Here is a 26,313-nt window from a genome sequence, read left to right as displayed (position 1 = left end):
TCGACCTCGTGATCCGCCCGCCTCACTAGGCCTCTAAAGTGCTGGGATTACAGGCTTGAGCCACCGTGCCGGCCTTTTTTTTTTGGGGTGGAGTCTCACTGTATTGCCCAGGCTGGTCTTGGACTTCTGGGCTTGAGTGATCCCTCCGCCTCAGCCTCCCAAGCAGTTGGGATTACAGGAACACGCCACCATGCCTGGCTATTGGACTGTTAATTTGAAAGTAAAGCCTACCTCATCCATCTGTATAACTGCACGTTATCTGAATGGGAAGAAAGTTCCACTGATAGAGTTATGATCCTGAATCACTGATTAGTCAGTTGTGATTTTGTTTTTATTTTATTTTATTTTTTGTTTTGAGATGGAGTCTTGCTCTGTCAGCCAGGCTGAAATGCAGTGGTGTGATCTTGGCTCACTGCAACCTCTGTCTCCTGGGTTTCAGTGATTCTCCTGCCTCGGCCTCCCAAGTAACTGGGATTGTAGGCACGAGCCACCATGCCTGGCTAATTTTTGTATTTTTAGTAGAGACAGGGTTTTACCATGTTAGCCAGGCTGGTCTTGAACTCCTGACCCCAAATGATCCGCCCACCTTGGCCTCCCAAAGTGCTGGGATTGTAGGCGTGAGCCACCATGCCCAGCCCAGTTGTGATTTTAGAAGTGAGGATTCAAAGGTAGGCAAAAACAAAGTCGACATTTTCTTGTCTTTCTCATTCATTTGTGTAAAATGTATGTGAGTGACCTAAGTAGTTAATGTAATAGACTATTTGCGTATGTAAGCAACATAATGTTGAAAGTAATTTCTCCATAAATAATTAAAACATAATAGCATTTTGTTTAACTTTGGCTAGGTGCCGTGATTGTCTCCACACCCCAGGACGTCGCATTGATGGATGCGCACAAGGGTGCTGAGATGTTTCGCAAAGTCCATGTGCCCGTAAGCATTTACAGCTTCACTGTTGAAAAATATAAAACTCTTCTAACTGAAGAAGCAAGTCATTGAAAAATACAGTTAAAGTTTTAATTTAGTCCTGTGCAGAAGTCTTTATGAAAGTCCTAGTTTATCGTTATAGTTACTTTAAAAACACACTTATAGGTGCAAACGCGTCTATACAAGATATTAATCCAGAAGAATTCTAAGACACCCTTTAGGTAAGAGTTTTCTATAGAAGTACTACTTCTCTCATACTTGCAGCTCTCACTGACCAAAAAAAAATTACAAGAGTGTTTTAGGAAATTATTTAGATCGATAGACTTGAATAGATCACTTATGGGGAAACAGATGAAAAAAGATTACTTTTTTCCTTCTGCCTCCTACAGTTCAACTCATTTATAGCTCACCTTCTTCTAGGAGGCACTTCAGGATTTTCTACCCAATTTGGTGGAATGAAAGTTAAAAATAAAATAAAAATAGACAAAATAATTAAAGTTAGATGGAGTCAGAAGTGAAGTCAGTAAACAAATTGCATGCTATTAAGGAACTTAAATACATGCTAGGGGTGTACCACGACTTTTCTGGCAGCCAAAGGGAAAGAAATATAGTACTATTATAAAACTGTGCATTTCTGCAAGTTAAAAAAAAAATAAAACTGGATGCTCAAGAGAGACAGAGCTGAGACCAGAGAGAAGTATCTTCCCTAAGTTCTTAGAAAGAAGAACCTGTGTATGTAATGAACACACTCTCATCACCTTCTTTACAGTAAATACAGGGTTCTTCCTTCTAGTGTGCCTCAACAAAAGCAGATGGAATCGTGCTGGAGTACAATTTAAAACAAACATTTCAGTACAACGCCAACATGATACTTCTCTGTGGCTAGCTAGTAGCCTTGCTTAATTCAAAGACAGATTTTAGAGCATATACATCAGAGCTTTTTAGACTTCAGTCTGTAGATTAGCTTCAGGAGTCTCATGATTTTTCTCCCCCTCACCTCCCCCAGCCCTAAATTGTATGCCTACATGTATTTGTTTTGGTATGGAACGAATTATAACTTTTATCAGATTCTTCAGTGAGACCATGACACAGGATAAGATCCAATAATGTATTTGAATGAATGGACTTGAAGGGAAGCTTTCATAAATGTTTATCTCTCAGAGGGCTTCTGAAAAGTATAAAATAGTGTAGTAGAATGGTCGAGGTGAATTTCCTCAAGTACCTCTTCTCCCTTGCCAGTTAGCACAGTGCTGTGGGCATTGGCAAGCTGCGGAACTCTGGGTTGGATTGACATGTTCTCATGATGAGGAGGCTGATAAGGAAGGTGCCTGTTTGCTTACCTTCCAGGTGGTCCAAGGGTTTTTCACTAGCAGGTTTATAATTGTAATCAGCAAGTAGTTTAGGGCCATTGTTCTATGTTGTGAACTTTAGGTTGGAAAATTTTTAAAACAATGATAACCAAATGCCTGCCTCACACAGAAAACTCTCTCTAAAGCACCTAATTTGAGCAATGTTACTTCATATTATGCCCTGTAAGACAAACTAGACACAAGTAATGCCTACCCAGATAACTAAATAAGGTTACTTATTATATGGGATTTTAAAATACAAATCAGCAAAAAGTTAGAAGGTTATCTACCAAAAATTATGACATTGACTTAAGTAATCTATAATGCTTCTTTCTGGCAGAAATTAGATAACAGTGCCAATTGTCTGTTAAGATCACTCCAAAGTCAGGATAATAGCCATTCTATTTGCACATAAGTGAATGCTTAACTTCTCATTCTGTACGATGAGAGTTGAGGGTGTCTCACTCACCCAAAAACATGAATTCTTTGAGGAAGAAGTTTTAAACAGAGCAGAAGTAAGACCTCTTTACAGTTTTACCCCGTATAAATTATCATTTTGTATATCAAAATACCATTTCAACTGACACTGCCATTTGAGGTGACTACGTATATGGAGCAAGTCCTACATGGACTTTGCTAGTTAGGAGTCTAATGACCGTAGTTGCCAAATTCAGCATATATTATTTTTCAGTCCCTATGTAAATCTGTATACCTGTAAACTTGGATACTTATACTGTTCTGACAGATTTTTTTCCTAGATTCTAAGGCAGAGGGTTGGACAGATAATCCTTATGGAATATAACAGAGAGGAAGAGGGATGATCACTAAGTCCAGGTTAGGCTATTGCTAGGTGGATGCCACTGAAGGATAAATGCTGAGGATATTAGCAAGGAAGTATTATGAAGACATATTCCAGATGAAGGCTGATGGACTGCATAAGGCTCATAGAACTACTTCAGGGATCAGTTAGAAGGTGAAAGAGCTGTTTGGGATCAGAAAGTTGATGTTCGAGTATAAGTTTGCCAAGTTAGAGCAGTTCTGGGTCATGGCAAGGTCCAGGATGTTGTCATGGGTTTGTGGGACTTAGTGGGAGTAGAAATGAAAGTCATTGGAATTGTGTAATTCTTCCAAGTTGAAATTTATAGTTCTTTCCTCTGTAAGAACTTTTGGACATCTTCCTGTATCTTTATTATAGCTCTCTCTTTTTTTTCACCCTACATTTAAATTATTTGCCTTCTAAACTACAAACATTTTTTAAAAGAGATAGAAGGTCTTAATCATCTCTTAAACCTGAAGAACAAGATAGGTATTCAGTAATGTTTGCAGGTGAATGAGTGAGAACTTTCCAGCAATAAGCTCTGTGAACAATTGGGCAATCATGATTAGCTACATTGTAAAGAAGGTCTTGGCTATGAGTGGGAAGTGGATTTGATGACCTCTGAGATCCCTCTGGGCCTTAAAAGTCCCAGAGCCTAAGTAATAGTAAAGGATTTGAAATTATTAAGTGTTTTATAAATACAAAAAAAGATGTTATGCTTTGTTTATACCAGTTTATTGCATTTCTTCCCCTTGGTTTTTAGTCCTGCTCTCTGTTTTTCTCCCATTTGACATGCATTAGTTACCGTGGAAACAATGATGTCATTGGAATGCATCGGTATGGACAGAGTTTAGTAATGTCTGCAAGAACATATTGAAGTTAATTTAAATGATTTCTTAAAACTCAAGGCTTAGATAGGGGAAGTAGGAGAAGAGATGAGCTATTAAATTTTCTGTTCTTTGCCTGAAATGGCAGCAACTGTGCCAAATCCTTAATTATCTTAATATTTGTAGGTAGACTATTTTTTAAAACAACATAAAAATTTTCAGTCTTGCCTGTAATCCCAGCACTTTGGGAGGCCGAGGCGGGCGGATCACAAGGTCAGGAGATCGAGACCACGGTGAAACCCCGTCTCTACTAAAAATACAAAAAATTAGCCGGGCGCGGTTGTGGGCGCCTGTAGTCCCAGCTACTCGGGAGGCTGAGGCAGGAGAATGGCGTGAACCCGGGAGGCGGAGCTTGCAGTGAGCCGAGATCGTGCCACTGCACTCCAGCCTGGGCGACAGAGCGAGACTCCGTCTCAAAAAAAAAAAAAAAAAAAAAAAAATTTCAGTCTTATACATTTTTAATAATGAGTAATTTATGTGTTGTGTCATTCTCACTCATTTTTCTTGCCTTCTTATACATGGGAGTCCCAGGCACCCCGATTTGGAGCCCTTCTCCTACCATTGCACTATATATCCTTTACTTCTTTGATAATCTCTTTCCCTGCTACTGAAAAGTAAATTAAAGTATATTTATTCTCTTACTCCTTTGGCACATAAGGGATCACTTAGTTACTTTTAATTCAACAAATGTGATTAATTTATTTTTCCACAAGTCTATATTTACTGATATTTAGTGTCTTCTATAAGCAAAGTACTGTAATAAACTTCCATTAGTGGTTTAGAAAAAAGTAAAGAAGGATGAAGCCTCTTTCTTCAAGTACTTTATCATCCTGTAGACTAACTCTGTTTTGATGCAAAGGCCTTAAATTCTGAAAAGCATGAAAACACTTTTTCTTCCAGACTATCAGGGATGGCTTTATGGAAAAGCCATGATTATTTTTTTCATGCCCCTGTAATTTTACACATCCTGGTCCTTTGCCTGATAAACCACGGCCAGTTTAGGGAACTCATGTATTCATTTTTAACATCTCTGCTCAGACATTATTTCCTCTAGAAAGCTTTTCCCAGTGTGCCAGGAAAAGTTAATACTCCTATCTGGGATCTACTTACACATACATTTAGTTTGGTTCTTATTGCACTACAGGTTTACCTGTCAGTCTTCACAGAAGAACGCAAGTTTTGGATAGCAAGAAAACATGCTTTAAACAATCTTAAATGCATAGTTACCTGGCATATAGCAGGCAGGATACTTTGATTTAGGATGTAATGCCATCCACATCTGCTGTTCCCTTTACCCCCAGCTCATGGGCTGCTCTGCCTTGCTTTCTCTGTGCCACAGCCAAACTGGTCTTCTTCCACTTCTTTGAAGTTTCCACACACCATTTTTCTCCTCGAGACCCTTACCATGCTTTTTCCCTACTGGAGAACATTTTAACCTCACTTTTCACCTGTTAACAGTCCTTTTTATACTTTGGTACTTAAACAAAAGGCTTTTCTCAGGGAGAGGACACCTCTCCCTGAGAGACAGAGTCTCACTCTGTCACCCAGGCTGAAGTGCAGTGGTGCGATCTCAGCTCACTGCAACCCCTGCCTCTTGGGTTCAAGCAATTCTCCTGCCTCAGCCTCCCTAGTAACTGGGATTACAGGCACCCGCCACCATGCCCAGCTTATTTTTGTATTTTAGTAGAGATGGGATTTCACCATGTTGGCCAGGCTGGTCTCGAATTCCTGACCTCAAGCAATCCACCTGCCTCGGTCTCCCAAAGTGCTGGGATTACAGACGTCAGCCACCACGCCCAGCCCGCCCTAACCCTTTTATGAGCTTTTTTAGTTTTATGATACAATTATACTCTATTACTGCTTTTGTAACTGTTTTCACATTTGTTAGTACTTTCACATTTGCATACTATACTATACTATACTATACTATACTATACTATACTATACTATACTCATACTATAAGCTCGGTGAGTACAGGGACCACCTGTCTCTCTCCCTGTGCCTGGAAGATGTAGTTTCTCACTAAATATATGCTGAGTGAATGAGTGGAGTAGGATTTTCATAGGCATATCTAGGGACTAGGGAGGGACAGAATTCAGTCTTGAAAGAATCAGGAATACACAAGTTGTGTTCAGGATTGTTCAGTTTGTCTATAGTTGAGGTAGTGTGTATTGGTGTATGGCCAGGTTTGGTAGAGCCTTAAACAGTAGGCTAAGGAATTTGTACTTTCTTCTTAAGATTATAAGAGGAGTTCATAAAGAATGCTGGATGGGAAGTAGACATCATTAGGATAGAGCTTTACAAAGTTTTAATCTGGTGGAGATAAATAAAAAGAATAGGAGCCAGGAAACATGGAGGATGTAAGAGAACATTTGCAATGATCAAAGTTATTCATGCTGCAGATTGTGACCCACAAACAGATCATGAAATTGATACAGTAAGAGATGTAATCAAAAATGCTTAAACCGTGTCAGAGTAAATTGCTCTTAGGAAGAGTCTTATTTCATAAAGATTTGGTCTCAAATATAAACACGTATATTATATGTGTGTATTGTGTGTTTCTTGCTCATGTAACAGTAGTATTATAGTAGATGAACAGGTCAGCAGAGTGGCCTTCTTCCATGTAGTCAAGATGTAAAATATTTCTTTCATCAGTAAGACAGTTTAAAAAGTTGGAAAAACATGGTGTAGGTGATAGGCAGTAAGGGACTTAATTAGAATAATGCCAGTGAAAATGGAAGGGGAAATGAATGTAATTGACATTTTGAAGGAAGAATTGACAATCTTGGGAATCGATTGTATAGGGTAGGAGTGTTAGAACAAAAAAGACAGAAATCAAAATAATTTTGAGAGTTATGACGCCATTAATAAATCTACCAGGAGCTGCTTTTTAGTTCAGGTTGACAACAAACTAGAAGAAATAAGAGGTTAGGTTCTCAGTCACAAATCTCTGCCCTTCTTCTCTATGAGAGTTGTGATTTAATAGTGTTCATCAAGGAAGAAACTGGTAAAGATATTGACAAGAGAAATGCTCTTTAAAAAGTTTCTTATATACAGATTTTTGTTATCATTTAGAGAACTGTATTTTTTATATTCTTTAGTGGTTTCAAATTAAATTGCTTTCCAAATGTTCTTATAATGTTTTAGATGATAGGAAACTACTTGCAGAGGCATTTTTGCATAGTAGTGAAGAACATGAGCTGAGGAGTTTGAATTGTAGATCTCAGCTTTGCCACTTTGTGACTGTATGACCTGAGTTATTTATTCTGTGCCTTAGTTTTCTCAATCATCATATGGGAATCATAGTAGTATTTTCCTCAGGAGGTTAAGATGAGAAATAAACAAGATAATGCATATAAATGGCTTAAGTACAGTAGTTTTTGGCAGTCTAAGCACTCAATGTTTACATAATGTTATATAATAATTAATTTTTCTTATAATTACTTTTTAGAATGTTATGAAACAGATAAATTTACATATTTTTATGTATTTTACATGAGGATTTTGACTAATCCCTTTATTTGGTAATAAGAATTTGGGGCTGGGCATGGTGGCTCACACCTGTAATTCCAGCACTTCGTGAGGCCAAGGCAGGAGTATTGCTTGAGGCTAGGAGTTCAAGACCATCTTGGGCAACATATTGAGACCCCTGTCTCTTCAAAAGAATAAAAAATTAGCCGAGTATGGTGGCATGCAACTGTTGTCCAAGCTACTCAAGAGGCTGAGGTGGGAGGATCACTTGAGTCTGGAAGGTCTAGGCTGCAGTGAACTGTGATCATGCCAGTACACTCCAGCCTGAGTGTTAGAGTGAGACCTTGTCTCAAAAAAAGAAAAAAATAATAATTAGAATTTTAAACACTACTGTTCTTTGAGATTTATGCCTTGAGTATATTCATTGAGCCATCTACATTATCTTCATGTAGATTTATTAAGTTGATATATTATTTTGAGTCTAAAATTCTGCATTATTTGAAATTTGCATTATTTAAAGAAGACAAATTGCTGTTACAAGTAAACCCCAAAATATATAATGATACAAATACAATGGAAGTTTCTTTCATGCTCATGTAACAGTCCTATTACAGTAGATGAACAGGTGAGCAGAGTAGCCTTCTTCCATGCGGTCTTTCAGACTGTTGGAGCCTCTGTCATTTTCAATTGTGGCTTCTAAAATTACATTAGGAGCCATCTTCATTCTAGCCAGCCACAAGGAAAGAGAATACAGAGGCATATACCTACCTTGGAGATTTTTATGGGCCAGACCTAGAAGTGATACACATACTTCTACACACATTCTTCTAGCTAAAATCAGTCACATGACCACATGTCACATTTCTCAAGGAGCCCAAGAAATGTTGATTAGTTGTATGCCAAGGAAGATGAGATCATGAATTTTGGTGAGCAGCGAGCAGTCTATACCACATTTGACCTGGAAACAAATATATAGATTAAATCCTAATGTAGATCACTGAACTGATTTATTTCCTAATAAATAATTCTGAAAATTATATAGCTATTTTAGTCTTAAAAATATTTATCTTATAAAAGAGAGAAATTCTACCTTTCCTGTGGTTTAATTTTTCTGCCAAAAACAAAAAACAGAGACAATTCTACTGTGGTCTGGAACTTTTTTTTTTTTTTGAGACAGAGTCTTGCTCTGTCGCCAGGCTGGAGTGCAGTGGCGTGATCTTGGCTCACTGCAACCTCCACCTCCCGGGTTCAAGCAATTCTCCTGCCTCAGCCTCCCGAGTAGCTGGGACTACAGGCGCCCAACACCATGCCTGGCTAATTTTTGTATTTTTAGTAGAGACGGGATTTCACCGTGTTGGCCAGGATGGTCTCGATCTTCTGACTTCATGATCTGCCCGCCTCAACCTCCCAAAGTGCTGGGATTACAGGTGTGAGCCACTGCGCCTGGCCGGTCTGGAACTTTTTATTATTTATTTGTAAAGGTTAAGGATTATATTGTCTTCTTAGAAAAATTAGACGATCTTTATTATCTTTATAAGACTGGATAGCATTCTGCATCTCAGCCATAATTATTTCTCAGAGACTGGAGATATATGCTCATTTGTGTCTTTCCCCAAGCTCTCTCAGAAGTCTGTGTGCTTTGAACTAGAATGCTGTTCTATGTGATTTACATAAATTAAACTCATCTCGCACAACAACCCTGTGAAATACAGAACATCATTTCCCCCATTTTGCACATGAGGAAAATGTGGTTGAGAGAGGTTAAATAACTTACATAAGAACATCTATTTGTTTAGTGGGGCATCTGGGCTCTGATCCAAGAAGTCTGCTTTCCAGAGCCCGTATTCTTAACTGCAGTTTCTGTGGATACTCCAGAGTTGAGTTTTAGTACTGTGGACATCACGGACTATCACAGGGCGACAGATTCTAGGGTATAAGAGGGTTCTTCATCAAATTTGCTTATAATTGCAGTTCCGATTGTTAAGGTAGACAAGTGAAGGCAGAGGAAACTGGTGGATTGAAAATGGGGAGGAGTTAAGGAGCCAAAGGTTCTGCTGACAGTCAAGGAGGTATCATGTGGGTGATAAGGGGAAGGGGAGTTCCATGTCCAGGATTTAGGAGAAAGGAATGAAGTCTAAGACTTGACTGCAGCACTGAGTGGTAAGGATGGCTGAAATAAGGCCTGCCCTATAACTGTGCTCTTAATTTTACTATGCTATATTGCTCAACATTACTGACTCATTATTATTTTAAGCCACCTAATTCCATGCACAAAAGTCTGTATCTAATTGTCATCTTGTTTGGTAACTTCCTTATACAAACCAGTCACTCAGATAGTTTGAATTTTGGCTTTGTCATTTACTAACTGTGTGACCTTGAGCAAATAATTTAGCTTCAGAGTTTCCTTCCATGATTTAGGGATGAGAATACCCATCTCATTGGTCACTATGGCAGTGAAGTGTGATTGTATTTACAGTACTTAGCATAGCCTTAGGACATGGTAGGTAAAGGGTAGCTCTGAATGTTATTGATATCGTGGTAGACATTAGAGATCATTATAAATCCTTGTTTTCAAGATTAAGAATTCAGGGCATAGAGAAATTGAGTTGCACCTCATGGAGCCACAACTATTTAGTTGGTCCCTGAGAGGAGTATGGACACAGGCCTCCCCATTCATTGTTCTTTCCTTGTCAAATGACTGTTCTGAAAGAGAAAATAAGAACACCTGTCTCATTTTTAAAAATTATAATATCTGTGCACATGCTTCAAGGAGTATACCAAAAACTGGTTCGAGTCTAACAAAGAACTGAAAAGCAGTTGTGAACCTAATCTATTTCAGTTATTATCATTCATTATTTAACAATGAATTTTTCCTCCTCACTTTTTCTTAAATCATGGCTTTTCATGCTTATGACAGGTTCCAACCAGCAAGCATTTAACCTGATTTTAACCTGGATAAATTGGATTACATAGTAGCTTAAAAATCTTGCTTGTTACTTACCTGTATCTGGGTTTAAAATGACAAAAAGAAATTAAAATTGGAGCCTTTTGAGCCTCCTTAATTCAACAGATTTAGACAGAAAAATCCAATATTCAGAGCAATGTTGATATTTCAAGAGAATCAATTTTTAAAAAGTTAAGAAGTGCCTTTCTGAGCCAGTGATGAATTGGAATACTGCAAGAATCACACACAAAAAGGTTGTGGTAGTATTTGCCTTCTTTCAGGTAAAGTAGCTAAGGTAAAAAGATAAAAGGACCTTATACTTTGATGAGACATTAAAAAATGATTGAGCGTGCTTACAGCTGTATCTCAGTGGTATTATGTAAATTAGGCTGTAAGCAAAGCATCTGTTTTCTAATGTTTCTGCTATTAAAGGATGTACACAATAGCTCTACAGTAAATACAAACAGCTTAACAGTATATGAAGTATTCATAAGATGTAAGGCTTATTTGGAGGGGAACGCATCATAATGGACTTGAATTCTTTCCTATTTAAGAGAGAAGAATTTTTGATGAAAAAACTGTAATGTGGATATTCTACATGTTCTTATTACATTAGTTGCCCCCATTCAAAACCTCCTTGGTTATGGAGGATTGCTGTTAAGTGAACTTGAGCAGTGGTTTCTAAGCTTTTTAAAATTTCTCTTTTAAATTCTCCCCCAGACTTTAAATTCCCAAGACTTTCTTTTAAATTAGAAACCCCAACTAACCCTATGTTTTGAAAGAATTGTTTGCCACTGTTTGCATATGTTAATTAATGGCTGATGTCTTCTCTTTTTTAATAAATCAAAGATAGAATATATAAATAACATGTATGTATATCTATCTATATATAGATATAACTATATGTCTATATATGCATACAGAGAGAGATATACACAGAGTTATATATATAACTGTTGTATGAGCTCTGCACAGAATGAGATAACCATAAAAGAGGATTATCACATTTGGCTAATGTAATTTCAATTAAAAGCACAGAAACTTGGTAGTTTATCTGTCTTGTATATTTTTAAAGTGTTTTATTTATGTTCAATTTTTTAAAATATTCATAATAGGCCAGGTGCAGAGGCTGAGGTGGGAGGATTGCTTGAAGCCAGGAGTTAAAGACCAGCCTTGGCAACATACTAAGACCTTGTTTCTACAAAAAATAAAAAATTAGCTGAGTGTGCTGGCATGCATCTGTAGTCTCAGCTACTTAGGAGGCTGAGGCAGGAGGATCGTCTGAGCCCAGGAGTTGCAGTTTGTTTGAGGCTTCAGTGAGCCATGATCATGCCACTGCATTCCAGCCTGAGCAGCAGAGTGAGACCCTGTTTAAAAAAAAACAAAAATTCGTTTTAAATCACAGAACCTGATAAAATACTTTTGTGCATCTTTAGACCCTTAAAATATTAGGTAGGATAACTACCAAAATAGCTTCTATAGTCAGGCTTTAATTATCTAGAGCAGCACTGTCCAATGGAAATATAAACCATAGAAATATGAACCACAAATGTAATTTTAAAGTTCTGTTTTTGTTTTTGTTTTTGTTTTTGTTTTTTTGAGACAGAATCTTGCTGTTGCCCAGGCTGGAGTGCAGTGGCGCGGATCTCGGCTCACTGCAAGCTCTGCCTCCCGGGTTCACGCCATTCTCCATTTTAAATAGTAAAAAAAGATAAAGTTAATTTTAATAATGTATGTACCACAGTATATTCAAAATATTATCATTTCAACATGAAAACCACATAAAAATTATTGAGGATCAACCAAAAAGGAATTGTATTTGAAAAACACTAGGAATTCTTACAATTCAGTAAGGGGAAGAAAACATATAATCAATTGAAAAAATAGGCAAGAGACCTGAACAGGCCTTTATGGAAGAGGATATACAAATGACAAAAAAATGTAAAATATATAGTCAACTTTATTAATAATTTTGGCAATACAAATTAAAACCATAGTAGAAAAGATAGCTGAGCACAGACTCCAGAAGAATGAGGACAAACTGGAATGCAACTGCACCTCCGAATCTTCCTTTCACCATCTCTGAACAAAGAAAACCATTAATGTGTAATGCCTAAGCCTTCATTTCCACCTTCCAGATCTCCCGCCCCTTTACTTTTGGCAAACTTTAACCACAAACCATGTAAGCAAGAGTCTAAGTAATTTAGTTCCCATTATAAACAGGTAGACAGTTGAACAAGCCAGCACAATGAGAGTCTACTACACACTCATCATACTTGCTAAAATTTAAAAGACTGATGGTACCAAAGGTCCAGGCTGTGGAATGGCTGGAATTCTCATACATTGCTGGTGGTAGTTTAAATTGGTAGAACTTTATTTGGAAACTTTAGCTTCTTTAACGTATTAAGTTAAATACATGTAACCTAATACCCAGCCAAAAAAAAAAAAAAAGAGAGAGAGAGAGAGAGAGACATGTACAAAAACATTCATAGAAGCATTATTTACAGTAGCCCAAATCTGGAAACAACCCAAATGACCCAACAGGAGAATGGATATTTGTGGTATAGTCATTATAAAATCTTAGGACTCAATGAAAATAAATTACAGGTACATAGTTTAGCTGGATGAATCACTTGGACACAAAAATATATATTGCATGATTCCATTAGTATCAAATTCAAAACCACACAAAATTAATTTATGGTGTTAGAAAGCGGGTTAGTGAATACCTTTGGGAAAGTGTTTGGAGGATGTCTAGGGAGACTACTGGGGTGTGGGCAACATTTTGTTTATTAGCAGGGTCTTGGTAACATGGACATACATTTTGGTGAATCCATTTTGCCATAAACTTAAGTACTTTTTTTGTGTATTCCTGACATACTTTGATGGAGAAGCTTAAAAATAAATAACTTGCAAACTTTAAAAATTATTCAGATATTTTACATTTTTTTTTACTTGTACTAAGTCTTCAATACTCAGGGTGTATTTTATACTTATAACACATCCTAATTCAGACTAGCCACATTTCAAGTATTCAGTAGCCAGCCACATGTGACTAATGGATACCCTATTGGGCATTGTGGGTCTATAGCCTCGCCATTTTAGAGCTTCTATGGAGTTAGACTTTATTTCAGGGCTCTTGTTGGAGTATTAATTAGGAATAATAGGAGATTATTCCTCCCAAGGAACTCATCTTAATTTTACTGCTTCTTTTGGTTCTATAGAATATTTTCCATATAAAAACAGATGGTTCTTTTTATATCCAAGTTCACGAGACACCTAATATGTCATTGTTTCGGTTTTTTGTTCGTATTGCTTTATTACCATTCTTCTCGTAACCACCTTTTTTAAAAGCAAACTTTTCATTGAAGGTGTGACATACATACATAAGAGAACACAAATTATAGCCCAATGAATTTTTACAAAGTATAAACATACCCATTGTGTGTATCCCAGAAATAGAACAATAGAGTGCCCAGAAATTATATATTTACAGTCAATTGATTTTTGACAGAGGTGCCAAGAACACACAATGAAGAAAGGACAGTCACTTCAATAAATGGCGTTAGGACAACTGGATGTCCACATGCAGAAGAATGAAATTAGACCCTTATTTCACACCATATATAAAAATCAACCCAAAATGAAGTAAAGACTTATATGTAAGACCTGAAACTGTAAAACTATTAGAAGAAAACCTAGAGGAGAAGCTCTATGACATTGGTGTGGGCAATAATTTTTTCTGGATAGACAAAATAGCAAAAAAGAGACAAATGGGATTACATCAAACTAAAAAGCTTCTGAACAGTGAAGGAAATAGTCAACAAGGTGAAGAGACTACTTACAGAATGAGAGAAAATATTTGCAAAACAAACATAAGGAGCTAATATTCAAAATATATGAGGAACTCAACCCAATAGCCAGAAAACAAACAACCTGATTTTTAAAATGGGTGAAGGATCTGAGTGGACATTTCTCAAAAGAAGACATACAAATGGCCAACAGCTATGTGAAAAAATGCTAATATCACTAATCATCAGGGAAATGCAAATCAAAACCACAATGAGATATCACCTCATACCTGTTAGAATAGCTATTATTCCCTCATATCTGTTAGAATAGCAAAAGAAAAGTGTTGGTGAGGATGTGGAGAAAAGGGAACCCTTGCACACTTTTGGTGGAAATATAAATTAATACAGCCATTAAGGAAAATAGTATGGAGGTTCCTTAAAAAATTATACAACTACCATATGATCCCACAGTCCCACTGCTGGGAATATATCCGAAGGAACTGAAATCAGTCTACCAAAGGGATACCTGCACTCCCATGTTTATTGCAGCACTATTCACAATAGCCAAGATATGGAATCAATTAACAGATGAATGGATTTTAAAAATGTGTATACACACACACAGAGACACAGTAAATGGAATACTATTTGGCCTTTACGAAGAAAGAAATAGGCCGGGCATGATGGCTTACGCCTGTAATCCCAGCTCTTTGGGAGGCCGAGGTGGGCAGATCACGAGGTCAGGAGATCAAGACCATCCTGGCTAACACAGTGAAACCCCGTCTCTACTAAAAATACAAAAAAAAATTAACCGGGCACGGTGGCGGGTGCCTGTAGTCCCAGCTACTCAGGAGGCTGAGGCAGGAGAATGGTGTGAACCCAGGAGGCGGAGCTTGCAGTGAGCCGAGATCACGCCACTGCACTCCAGCCTGGGTGACACAGCGAGACTCCGTCTCAAAAAAAAAAAAAGAAAGAAATCCTGTAATAACATGGATGAACCTGGAGGACATTATGTGAAGTAGAATAAGCCAGGTACAGAAAGACTTAATGAGCTCACTTATATGTGGAATCTAAAAAAGTTATATTATAGAGGTAGAGAGTAGAATGGTGGTTACCAGGGGCTAGGGAACAGGAATTGGGAAAATGTCAGTCAAACAACATAAAATTTCAAATTAAGAAATGGAACATTGTCAGCATCCCAAAAACTCCTGCCTGTGCCACCTTCCAGTCACTACCCCAAAATGGAACCCAAATCATAACACTATAGTTCTGCTGGTTTGTGAAATTTTTACAAACAGAATAATATAGTGTTATACATTTGTGCGTCTGGTTTATTTTGCTTAAAATTATGTTTGCGAGATTCACTTATATTGCTGATTGTTGCTGTCATTCTTTTCTTGTCATTGATTGTAGCATTCCATTGTGTGAATATATCACAATTTGTCCATTTTATTGTTGATGAACATAAGTAGTTTTCCATTTTTTATTATTATGATTAGTGCCGTTATGAACATTGTTGTACATGTCTTTTAGTGAATGTTTTGTTCATGTGTCTGTTGGTACATAACTGGAAGTGGAATTGCTGTGCTGTAGTATAAACATGTATCAGTTTATATAGATACTGCCAAATAGTTTCTAAAAATGATAGTACCCATTTCCACTCAACTTGAAACAATGAATCTTACTTGTTTCACATTCTCACAAACATTTGATATCATTTTCTTTTTTGGTTTAGTCATGCTGATGTTTCTTTTCTAACATAATCTTAAACATAAATGTACTTTGAATATCCTCTTTTGTGGAATGTCTTAAATCTCTTGCCCATTTCTTTATTGTATTAATCTGACTTTTCCTTATTGATTTGCAGGAGTTCTTTATACATTATGGGTAAAAGTCCTTTGTCATGTGTGTGTATTGTATATACTATCTCCCACTCTATAACTTGCCCTTTCACTCTTGTAATCATATCTTTTGATTAATTTCTTAATTTTAATGTAGTCCAATTTAATTTAAATATTTTCATTTGTGTTTAATGCTTGTGTCCTGCTAGAAAAATCTCTGCCTACCTGCAGCATTAGTATATTTGCCTATTTTTTTCTAAAAGCATTATTATTTACCTGTCATATTTAGCTCAAAATCCCCCTGTAATTAATTTTTGTATATGGAGTGAGGTAGGAGGTTAAGATTCATTATTTTATATATGGATATCCAATTTACATTAGTACTATGTTGTCTCCATTGTAACTTACAGACTTTCATGTATGGGTCTGTTCTGGCTTTTTTTTTTTAGACGGAGTCTCACTCTGTCTCACTCTGTCACCCATGCAGGAGTACAGTGGCACGATCTCGGCTCACTGCAAGCTCCACCTCCCTGGTTTATGCCATTCTCCTGCCTCAACCTCCCGAGTAGCTGGGACTACAGGCTCCTGCCACCATGCCCAGCTAATTTTTTTTTTGTATTTTTAGTAGAGACGGGGTTTCACTGTGTTAGCCAGGATGGTCTCGATTTCCTGACCTCATGAGCCACCGTGCCCCGCCTGTTCTGTTCTCCTTATTCTATCACAACCAAGTTTTTTGGTAAAATCAAGTAAAGTGGTATATGTGTGGGTCATTCTTAAGATGAGGGAATTCTAGAGTTAAGTGAAATTAATTTATTCAAGATGTCCTAGGAAGCAGTATTAGAACATTTATCTTTTAACTGGAAGAAGTTACGTATTATCAGTAATAGAGCCAAGCTTAGTTGTCAAAACCTCTGACTTTGAAACACATAAAGGGTTCTTTAGTTCCAAACTTTTTTTTTTTTCTTTTCTGAAATGGGGCCTTGCTCTCACCCAGGCTGGAGTACAGTGGCACAATCACAGAGCTCACTGCAGCCTCAACCTCCCAGGCTGAAGCAGTTCTCCCACTTCAGCTTCCTGAGTAACTAGGACCACAGGTGTGCGCCACTACATCTGACTGATTTTTTGTGTGTGTGGTAGAAAAGGGTCTTGCTATGTTGCCCAGGCAGGTCTTGAACTCCTGGGCTCAAGTGATCCTCCTGCCTCAGCCTCCCAAAGTGCTGGAATTACAGGTATAAGCCACTGTGCCCAGTCTACCTCCAGACTGTCAATTATACATCCTTATTAGTAAATGATGTTTTAATATATAACCTAATATATGTATTAAATATATTTATTAATAAGTTTTATATTGTATATGTGATATACATATATTACTACATTAATGTTACTTTCTTTATAAAACACAAAATTGAAAATGAAAGGAAATCATAAAATAGAAATAGAAATTCTAATATTTTCTTTCTACACCTCTGTATCAGCCAAGATGGGCTAGGTTGTGTGTGTTATCAACTCTCAAATTTCAGTGGCTTAAAACAACACATGTTTATTGTCTGATTCTCCATATCCATTGTGGTTTGGCTTCAACACTCCTCTGTATTGTATTGTTCTCTGAACTGTTCAACACTCTGGCACCCAGACTGACACAGCATCCACCAGCTAGAGGCTTGCTGGTCATCTGGACAGAAGGAAAAAGAATGGGGAATTAACACTTAAGGCTTTGGCCTAGATGTGACACATGGCACTTCTGCACACATTTCATTGGCCAAAACAAGTTACGCGTTCCTAATTTCAGGGAAGAAAAGTCCTAACCTTGTGCCCAGGCAGAGAAATGGACATATTTTAGACAGCGTTAAAAGTGGTCACCTCTCCCACGATCAGTTTTGGAAAACACAGCCCAGGATTTGTGTTTGTCTAAGAATATAAACACACAAAGAGAAGTCCATTCAGCTTCTTCCATTATTTTGTGTTTTTAAAACACTGCAGTTGAGTAATGAGTCTACTACAACTACAGGCATAGTGGCCTCTCTTGCTTAAAACTCTATAATGGATTCTTTGGCACTCATTATATAACTCAGACACCTTAATATAGCCTACAAGCACCACCTTTCCAGCTTCAACTCACTCCACTCACACCACACCTCAGAGGCCTCCGACTGGCCATTCAGTTCCTTGAAGGGAGACATGTGCTCCCTACTTCTGTCTTGAATGTTTTTCTTCCTTTTCTCCTTGTTTTTGCCTCATCACTCTGTAGCTTTAAGATCAAATATTTCTTCCAGGAAGCCCTCTCTGACTCCCAGAGCACATCAAATCCTCTCTGCTCTACACTCTCATAATACCCTATACTTTGCTTCCAGAGAAGCCATTCCATTTTGTAAGTGTATTTTTACACTACTCTTTGTTCAGTCAATTTCTCCAATTAGAGTACAAGCTCCAAGGGGTAAGAATCAAGTCTGTTTTGCTCACCACTGTATGCTATTCCTTGTGTTTAGCCCAGTTACTGGCATATATTAAGAGCTTGTTAAATGTTGAGTTTGGTTATGGTTTTATATTTTAGGTCTGTGACCTTTTATTTGTTTGTTTGTTTGTTTGTTTTTGAGATGGAGCTTCGCTCTGTCACCCAGGCTGGAGTGTGGTGGCACAATCTCAGCTCACTGCGACCTCCGCTTCCCGGGTTCACACCATTCCCCTGCCTTAGGAGTAGCTGGGACTACAGGCACCCACCACCATGCCCGGCTAATTTTTTGTATTTTGGTAGAGATAGGGTTTCACCGTGTTAGCCAGGATGGTCTTGATCTCCTGACCTCATGATCCACCCGCCTCGGCCTCCCAAAATGCTGGGTTTACAAGCGTGAGCCACCGTGCCTGGCCAGGTCTGTGACATTTGTGTAGTCTATAGAGAACATATCTGAGATATTTATACAGTCCATAGAGAATGATTTGGTAAGAAGATGTAAATCACACAAACTGCAAATACATGCTTGTTCTATGCCTCTATGTCTTAGGGAGTCTAAGAGAGTCCAAAGTCAGAATGTTTTTCCTGTTCTCTCTGAATTGAAATATACCCTCACATAGATTTTCACTTTCTTTAGGTGTTTTTCCCTTTCTCATTTTTTGAGTGATGATTTTATGTTTAAAGTGAGAGCCACAGAGTCAGGGGATATATCACATTTAACAAAAATGGCAGTAAAACTGCCCAAGCAATGAGTGTATTATATAGGCATAGTTAATAAACAAGCTGTGTGATATTAAGCTATGTTTCTCTCTAGCTTTCTGGAGATAGTACTGAATTCCCAAAACAAAGTGTGATTTGTTTTTTGTGATAGTGTGCATCAGCAAAAGGGCATATATTAGATGCTTGGAAATGCTTTCCTATAGATGTATGTCTTTTCACTATTTGTCTTCATATATAAGTATTGGGGGCAACTTTAGTCGTTTCTGTCTCTCTCTTCAGAAGGAATAACATTTTTTTTTCACTTTCTTACCTATATGTTTCATTGTGGATTGTCAGTACTGTTCTTCATTTATAATGCAAATGTTCTAATAACCTACAGTCATAACCTTATGGTAGAACTCATACAGACATTGTAATCTCTAAGCCTTTGAAAGTAGTGTTCTTCATTTTTATTCTAGAAGAGAGCTACTGCTTCTCATCAATAAGAGAGTGGGATTAAAAGGAACACGAGTAAGGATTATATTTGCAGAGCCTGTCTATTTATTCAACAGTATTGTTGAATAAAAATGTTTCTTAAGTATCATTTTCCCTCAACATATGTGGGGGATTGGTTCCAGAACCACCCTCCCCCCGCCACTGCATATTCCAAAATTCATGCATACTCAAGTCCCACAGTTGCTTCTAGGACATCAGCCATTCCGGTACTTGGGTTTTGTAGCCTGCAAATACTATATATTTTATCTGTGGTTGGTTCAAAAAAAATTCACATATAAGTGGACCCCCCTCAGTTCAAACTCATGTTGTTCAAGGGTTAGCTGTATCTATTTTGTAGCAGAAGCTAGGGCAACTTAGAAAGAGAATGACCTTTTCTGTGAAACTTAATTTTGTTTCAAACAATAACATTCTGATAAGAGCTGAGTTTTACTCTTTTGTTAGCACTGTCAGTTTTCTCAACTATAGAATGGGAATGATAAAATAACCATCTCCGCTGGGCATGGTGGCTCACTCCTCTAACCCCAGCACTTTGGGAGGCTGAGGTGGGCAGATCACCTGAGGTCGGGAGTTTGAAACCAGCCTGACCAACATGAAGAAACCCCGTCGCTACTAAAAAATATAAAATAAGCCAGGCATGGTGGCACATGCCTGTAATCCCAGCTTCTCAACAGGAGAATCACGAACCTGGGAGGTGGAGGTTGTGGTGAGCCGAGATCGCGCCATTGCACTCCAGCCTGGGCAACAAGAGCAAAACTCCCATCTGAAAAATAAACAAATGAAACAAAACAAAAAATAAAATAACCATCTCATGAAGTTCTTGTGAGGAGTAAATAAGATAGTACATTTAAAATACTTATCCCAGCACCTGGCATATAACAAACACTTCGTATATTTTAGATTTACTATGAGACTTCGTCCAAAGTTAACCTCTTAGGTATTTGTTTTCCTCTGTTCCTCCCCTCTTGTTTTTCTCTAAATTGTCATCAAAGATAAATTTCTAAAACAAAAATGTCATTGTATAACTACCTCTTTGATACCATCTTTTCAGCTTTAAAAACCTTTAGTGGTTTCCTGTTGTCTGAAGAGGAATGCCTCAAATACATGGATGGTATTCAGCAGCTTCCCATGTGGCCCTAGCCTTCCTTCCCAAACCATCTTCTGCCTTGACCACCCACTGGGTTGCAGCTCAAATAGGCCGCATAGTTTTATTTTGCTCCCTTGGCTTGTTGTCTTCCTCTGTCTAGAATTCCTGCTGTAGGCCTCACCTCCTTGTCACCCCACAACCTGAAGAAACAGTTGTCTGTGGGAAACTCAAAGATTCCTCTTCTTTCTAGGCAGAATTTTTGGTTCCTGTTTATACATCTCTTTTTAGCATTTATTATGATATCAAAGGTAATTCTATATGTCTTGCTCTCTTACTAGCTCATGAGTTCCTTCACAGCAGAGGCCATAGTTTATTCATCATTGTGATAACACTGATGAGTGTCACTAGAACTCAGTAGGCACTCAGTAAAAATTGTTGAAGTAATGTATTAATATTTGGTTTAATTTTATTTTGATTTCAGTGTGTTTTTATTCTAGGTCCTTGGCCTTGTCCAAAACATGAGTGTTTTCCAGTGTCCAAAATGTAAACACAAAACTCATATTTTTGGTGCTGATGGTGCAAGGAAACTAGCACAGACCCTTGGTCTTGAAGTTCTAGGTAAGACTGTGGGATGTTCTTTTGCAGAAGAAGTGGCAGAAGGGAAAGTGGGGATGAGGCTTGAGGATTAAGAGTGTCTCAGAGGCCGGGCGCAGAGGCTCACACCTGTAATCCCTGCACTTTGGGAGGCGGGGAGGCAGAAGCCGGATCCAGTGCGGGGAGATAGGAGACCATCACACAGCTACTGAGGGAGTGAAACCACGTCTCTACTAAAATACAAAAAAATTAGCGGTGGTGGCGGGCCTGTAGTCCCAGCCAGTCGGGAGGCTGAGGCAGGAGAATAGGTGTGAACCGGGGCCGGAGCTTGCAGTGAGCCGAGATCGTGCTACTGCACTCCAGCCTGGGCGACAGAGTGAGACTCTGTCTCAAAAAAAAAAAAAAAAAAAAGTGTCTCAGAAAATGATGATTTGCTTTTGGCTTTGTGTTTTAAATTAATATAGCATAGTTCTATATGTGTTACCCTTTCTTTGGCTTTTTTGAATAAGTTTGTTCTGGCAAGTATGATAATAATTTCTATTTTAAATAAAAATTGTTTATAATTTAAATTTGAGAAGAGAGTTTTGTGGTCTAAGTACTGTAGTTTGAAGCCATATTTTAAATGATGGTCACCAATGTGTTTGCTAAGTTGGTTGTACATCTCTCAGTATAAACAGGTATACATTAAAATATCTGTTCTGTATGTTGTAAAAACCTCTAGAAGTGTTCGTTCTTAGTACATATATAAAAATGCCTTCCTGATTAATTCTGTATTTGTTCGTCTTTCTGCTTTAGAATGACAGTATTTAGTGTTTTCTATAATATTTAATGTGTTTGATATGTCTATAAAATATGGCACCTGAAATTTACATTGTACGCACCGTTCATGGCACTGAACTGGAGTTCATTAGTGCTATGAGGAGAACTAAAATCATGTGTTAAATAAGCAAAACACAGGCTTTTGATAAAAGATGATGTTCCAAAAATCCACAGGCAACTTAACAGACTTTTTAGAAAACATGTTTTGATATTCTAATTGTAAATGAGTTTCTGTTCTTACCAAAGGCAGATGTTAGATGCTGAATAAGGAAGGCATAGAGTGAATTATTAGACTTAGGTAGTTAAAAATTAAGATCCCTAGAGATCAAGGAATTTCAAAACATTCTCTGTTATAATTAAATTTCTAAAAGTTGATATTAAATATATTATTGTTATGCATTTGCACTATAGCAGCCACTACAATACCAGGTGAATACTGATGATATATTTTGATACATTGCTATAATTATAGCCACTAATTATATTCTGCAACTGTTTTTCATTTAACCCAGAAAGTTCAATTTTCCAAATCTGCATAATAACAGATTGACATTCACTTATATAATAAAGTAAATGTGTAATTATAATGGCATTATTGAATTATACTGACAACATTATAATTTCCTAACTTACAAATGAGCTGAACAGTTTCCTAAGTCAGTTATTTAGAATTTGAAACATTTCATTGAGAAACAATGGTATGTATGAAAGTTACATTTTAACCAACAGCTCACAAATGTACAATTACCCTAAAAATGTGTCAGAAACACTGATTACTAATCACAAAAATTGGATGGTGCCCTAGACTGCTATGTCGGACAGTGTTAGGGAAAAATCATTTAGAGTTCCTCGTTAGGGCACATCCCCTCCTTTTAATGTATTCATGGGTCCCATGGTGTCTCCCATGAAATGGAGCAGGGCTTCAATTATGAAGAGGCTGGAGTTGGGAATGAGGAACTGAAATCAGGGAGAAAGCTTTCACAGCTATGGCCTCTTGGCCAGTTGAACCTCCTGGGAACCCTTATTTGTCCTTTACTGACTCCCTGGCAGACTCTTAATTCAGTGGGTTGTGTTTTAAATGATTATTTGGCACGATAGCTCTTCAGAACTTTATCTATATTTACCTACAGGGATAGTTTATGCATATTAGTTAAGGTCTCAGACCATCTCACAGAAAACCCTTTAACCTATTATATGTCTGAAATGTTCCCTCATTTCTTTCAGACTTGGCACCTCAAAGATACTTCTCAGGCTCAGACTGCTCCTCACTCACTTTTACTTTTTAAAAATCCCTGTCTAGATACAACCATTAGCCCGTTACCATTCTTACTATGCCACCTGTTTTTAACAAGACTTTTCCCCTTCTTGGTCTAATCTTCTGTGTCTGTAGGTAGGATTGTGAGTATCTGGAGAGCAGAAATGATGTCAATAGATGGCTATATAAAGGAGAATGTTTTACTCTTTTACCTTCCATTTATGCAGTAGAAAAGAAATCATTCATGATTCTTTACTAGAATGACAGTTCATAAATTGAGAGGAAAAAATTTCATTTCTAAGCATTTTCTATAACATTTTTTTCTGCCTGCTCCTGTGACAGTTTCCTACAGTCCGAAGTTGATCTAGAGAATAGGAATCAAATTTAATGAAAAGCTAATCCTTAAATGGCTACTGAAATATCATGTATTTGTCATTTGGCCATTGGATATTGAGGAAAGACTTATAGTTTAAGATCACAACATTTGACAAGAGGAGCATGAAATAACATTTCCTTTTCCATGTACTTCATAGTATATATTGTAATATTTTTATAACATACTTCTTTTGCATTATTTAAATTGCCTGACATGGTGCTAAATGACTTATTTGAATAAAACACCACATACACGTATGTTTTAATAACCTTTGCGTGGATTTGGAGTGGTTCTGAGAACGCTAAGTACCAAGGCAAGTCAACTTTTCCACTTAAGACCCCACTCACTGCACTTTAAATCTCAGTCTTGATAGACTTCGTTTGTGATGGTGTGCTGGAAAGAGTATATTGGATGAGGGGTCAGAATTCAGGTCAGCTCTTAAATTCCCCTGCCTGATAGTAATATGTCCTCAAGAAAACACACCTCTCCCACCTCAGTCTGTATTTTGAAGGTTCTTGTCATATACTTGCTGAGATCTCACCAAGCTCACAGGTTATATATGGTGCTACATAGGCTAGTAGATAATAAGAGAAAAATAATTCTGTCTGATAAAGAGACAGATAGTTGAGATAACAGGTCTGGCCTACTTTTGACCAGTTCTTTGAGCTCACTCCATTTGCCAACATCAGGAAGGTTATTTTGTTGTATTTTTTTTGGACTACTTTGTCTCCCCATATTTTGCTCTTCAGTTTCCTCTTATTATGTGACATGATGTGTCTATAACAGATATTGATGGGAAAAATCATTTGCAAATGTCTTCCAAGCCATTGCTTGCTTGGAGACTTCCAGCAAAGAATAAATCGGGGGCCTCATCCCGTGATGGGGTGCCACAGAGCTTTTCTATATAAACAAATACAATCACTGTACTACTCTAAAGTAGAGTATTTTGTTTGTAATTCCCATTTGGAATTTCTTTTTCAGAGATTTAGCAATTAGAAGATAGTCAATTTGAATCAATTTAGTTCAGATTTTGTTTCTTTCCATAGTTCAAATAGTGAGATTCAAAATGCCTATATAAACTTTTCTGGTTCTAATGGATGTCTGCTGGGCTCTTTTAGGAGACATTCCCTTACACCTTAATATAAGGGAAGCTTCAGATACAGGCCAGCCAATTGTGTTTTCACAGCCTGAAAGTGATGAGGTAAGTTCCATTTTTGGATATATTTTTATTTCTTTTTATATACTTTTTGAAATATAGAAAGTTGGGAAGATTAAGCCTATATATTCATAGTGCATATATATTTAAACAAGGATTATTTAACTTGTCCAAAGCATCTTTAAGATACTATTATGTACAGTAAGCTTCTAGTGCTGGCTCTAAATTACCAGCTGAACAAGTTTACCTACAGAGAATCACCACCCAACCAGTTTTCTCATGAAAAGCATGAACATTACAGTTTGTAAAATTCTTATATTGCTGGCTAGCAATATCTAACTGCCCAAGTTTATTATATTTCAGTATTAGAAGTTCAACTGATTGGAGAAGGAAGCCTAATGCAAGAAAGTATTGAATTGGATATAAGGTAATGGTGTAAACAATTAGAGGTGGAATTTTTTTTCTTTCCTTTTGTTCCAGACAGGGTTTTGCTCTGTCACCCAGGCTGGAGTACAGTTGTGCAATCCCAGCTCACTGCAGCCTTGACTTCCCATGCTCAAGCAATCTTCCCATCTCAGCCACCCCCTCCCGAGTAGCTAGGACCACAGGTGCACAGCACCATGCCCTGCTAATTTTTTAAAATTTTTTGGTTTTTTTGTGGAGACAGGGTCTCACTATGTTGCCCAGGTTGGTCTCGAACTCCTGGACTCAAGTTATTCTCCCATCTTGGCCTCCCGAAGTCCTGAGATTATAGGCATGAGCCACCATGCCCAGCCTAGAGATGAAATTTTCATTGCATTTATTTTAATAAATATAACTGGGAAGGTGAGGTGAAAAGACTAGTAGTGTTTCATTAGCCAACATCATTGGAGATATAGTTGATAGATTTTCAAAATTACTGCTACATAAAATCTTTAAGCATATAATATTTTAATCTTTTTAAAAATAGAAATAAAATGAATCATACATATTTTTTCTTTCCTAAATAACACTTGCTATTTAACTTGGAAACTGATTCATCATCTGGTACATCGGTTTGGATGTTGTTCCTTTGTTGAACAGCCCCAATCAATCTTCTAATAGTTTTTCTTTTGTTTTTCTTTTTCTTAACTAATGGGTATAGCTTTATAGTACTGGTATTTTTTCTAAACATATCTACTGCTCTTTATATTCTAGTTTGCTTCCTTTAATCTTCTGTGAATTGGAAAATAAAAGAACCAAGTTTGGTTAGAGCTGTAAAGTAAGAGTAAATGAACAGGAATCTTGGATAAGTAGAGTATATTCATTTTGAGTGATCTGTTTCCTGCGTTTAGAGATCCTTTCCTTTTCTTAAGGG

At 37.4% G+C, this 26,313-nt stretch overlaps 1 protein-coding gene across 20 annotated transcripts in view; it reads left to right on the top strand.

Moving 5' to 3' along the window:
* Window positions 1–26,313, top strand: part of NUBPL (nucleotide binding protein like) — a 445,280-nt gene that overhangs the window by 228,988 nt on the left and 189,979 nt on the right. For 16 of the 20 annotated variants that reach the window (XR_004184955.1, XR_004184956.1, XR_001904710.3 and 13 more), the window contains 3 exons: window positions 846–931; window positions 21,275–21,395; window positions 24,940–25,022. Coding sequence is in view for 11 of the 20 variants with exons in the window: in XM_017961088.3 (XP_017816577.1) it covers window positions 846–931; window positions 21,275–21,395; window positions 24,940–25,022 (290 nt within the window). In the remaining 9 variants the exon portion in view is untranslated. Of the gene's footprint in view, window positions 1–845; window positions 932–21,274; window positions 21,396–24,939; window positions 25,023–25,340; window positions 25,405–26,313 lie in introns of all 20 variants that reach the window. The other 4 variants (XR_004184957.1, XR_002523293.2, XR_002523291.2 and 1 more) reach the window with 1 other exon arrangement.

The sequence above is a fragment of the Papio anubis genome, chromosome 7, assembly GCF_008728515.1.
Source record: "Papio anubis isolate 15944 chromosome 7, Panubis1.0, whole genome shotgun sequence".
NCBI classification, from domain to species: domain Eukaryota; kingdom Metazoa; phylum Chordata; class Mammalia; order Primates; family Cercopithecidae; genus Papio; species Papio anubis.
Note: the sequence above shows the minus strand (reverse complement) of the source record. Positions and strands in the feature narration are given on the sequence as shown.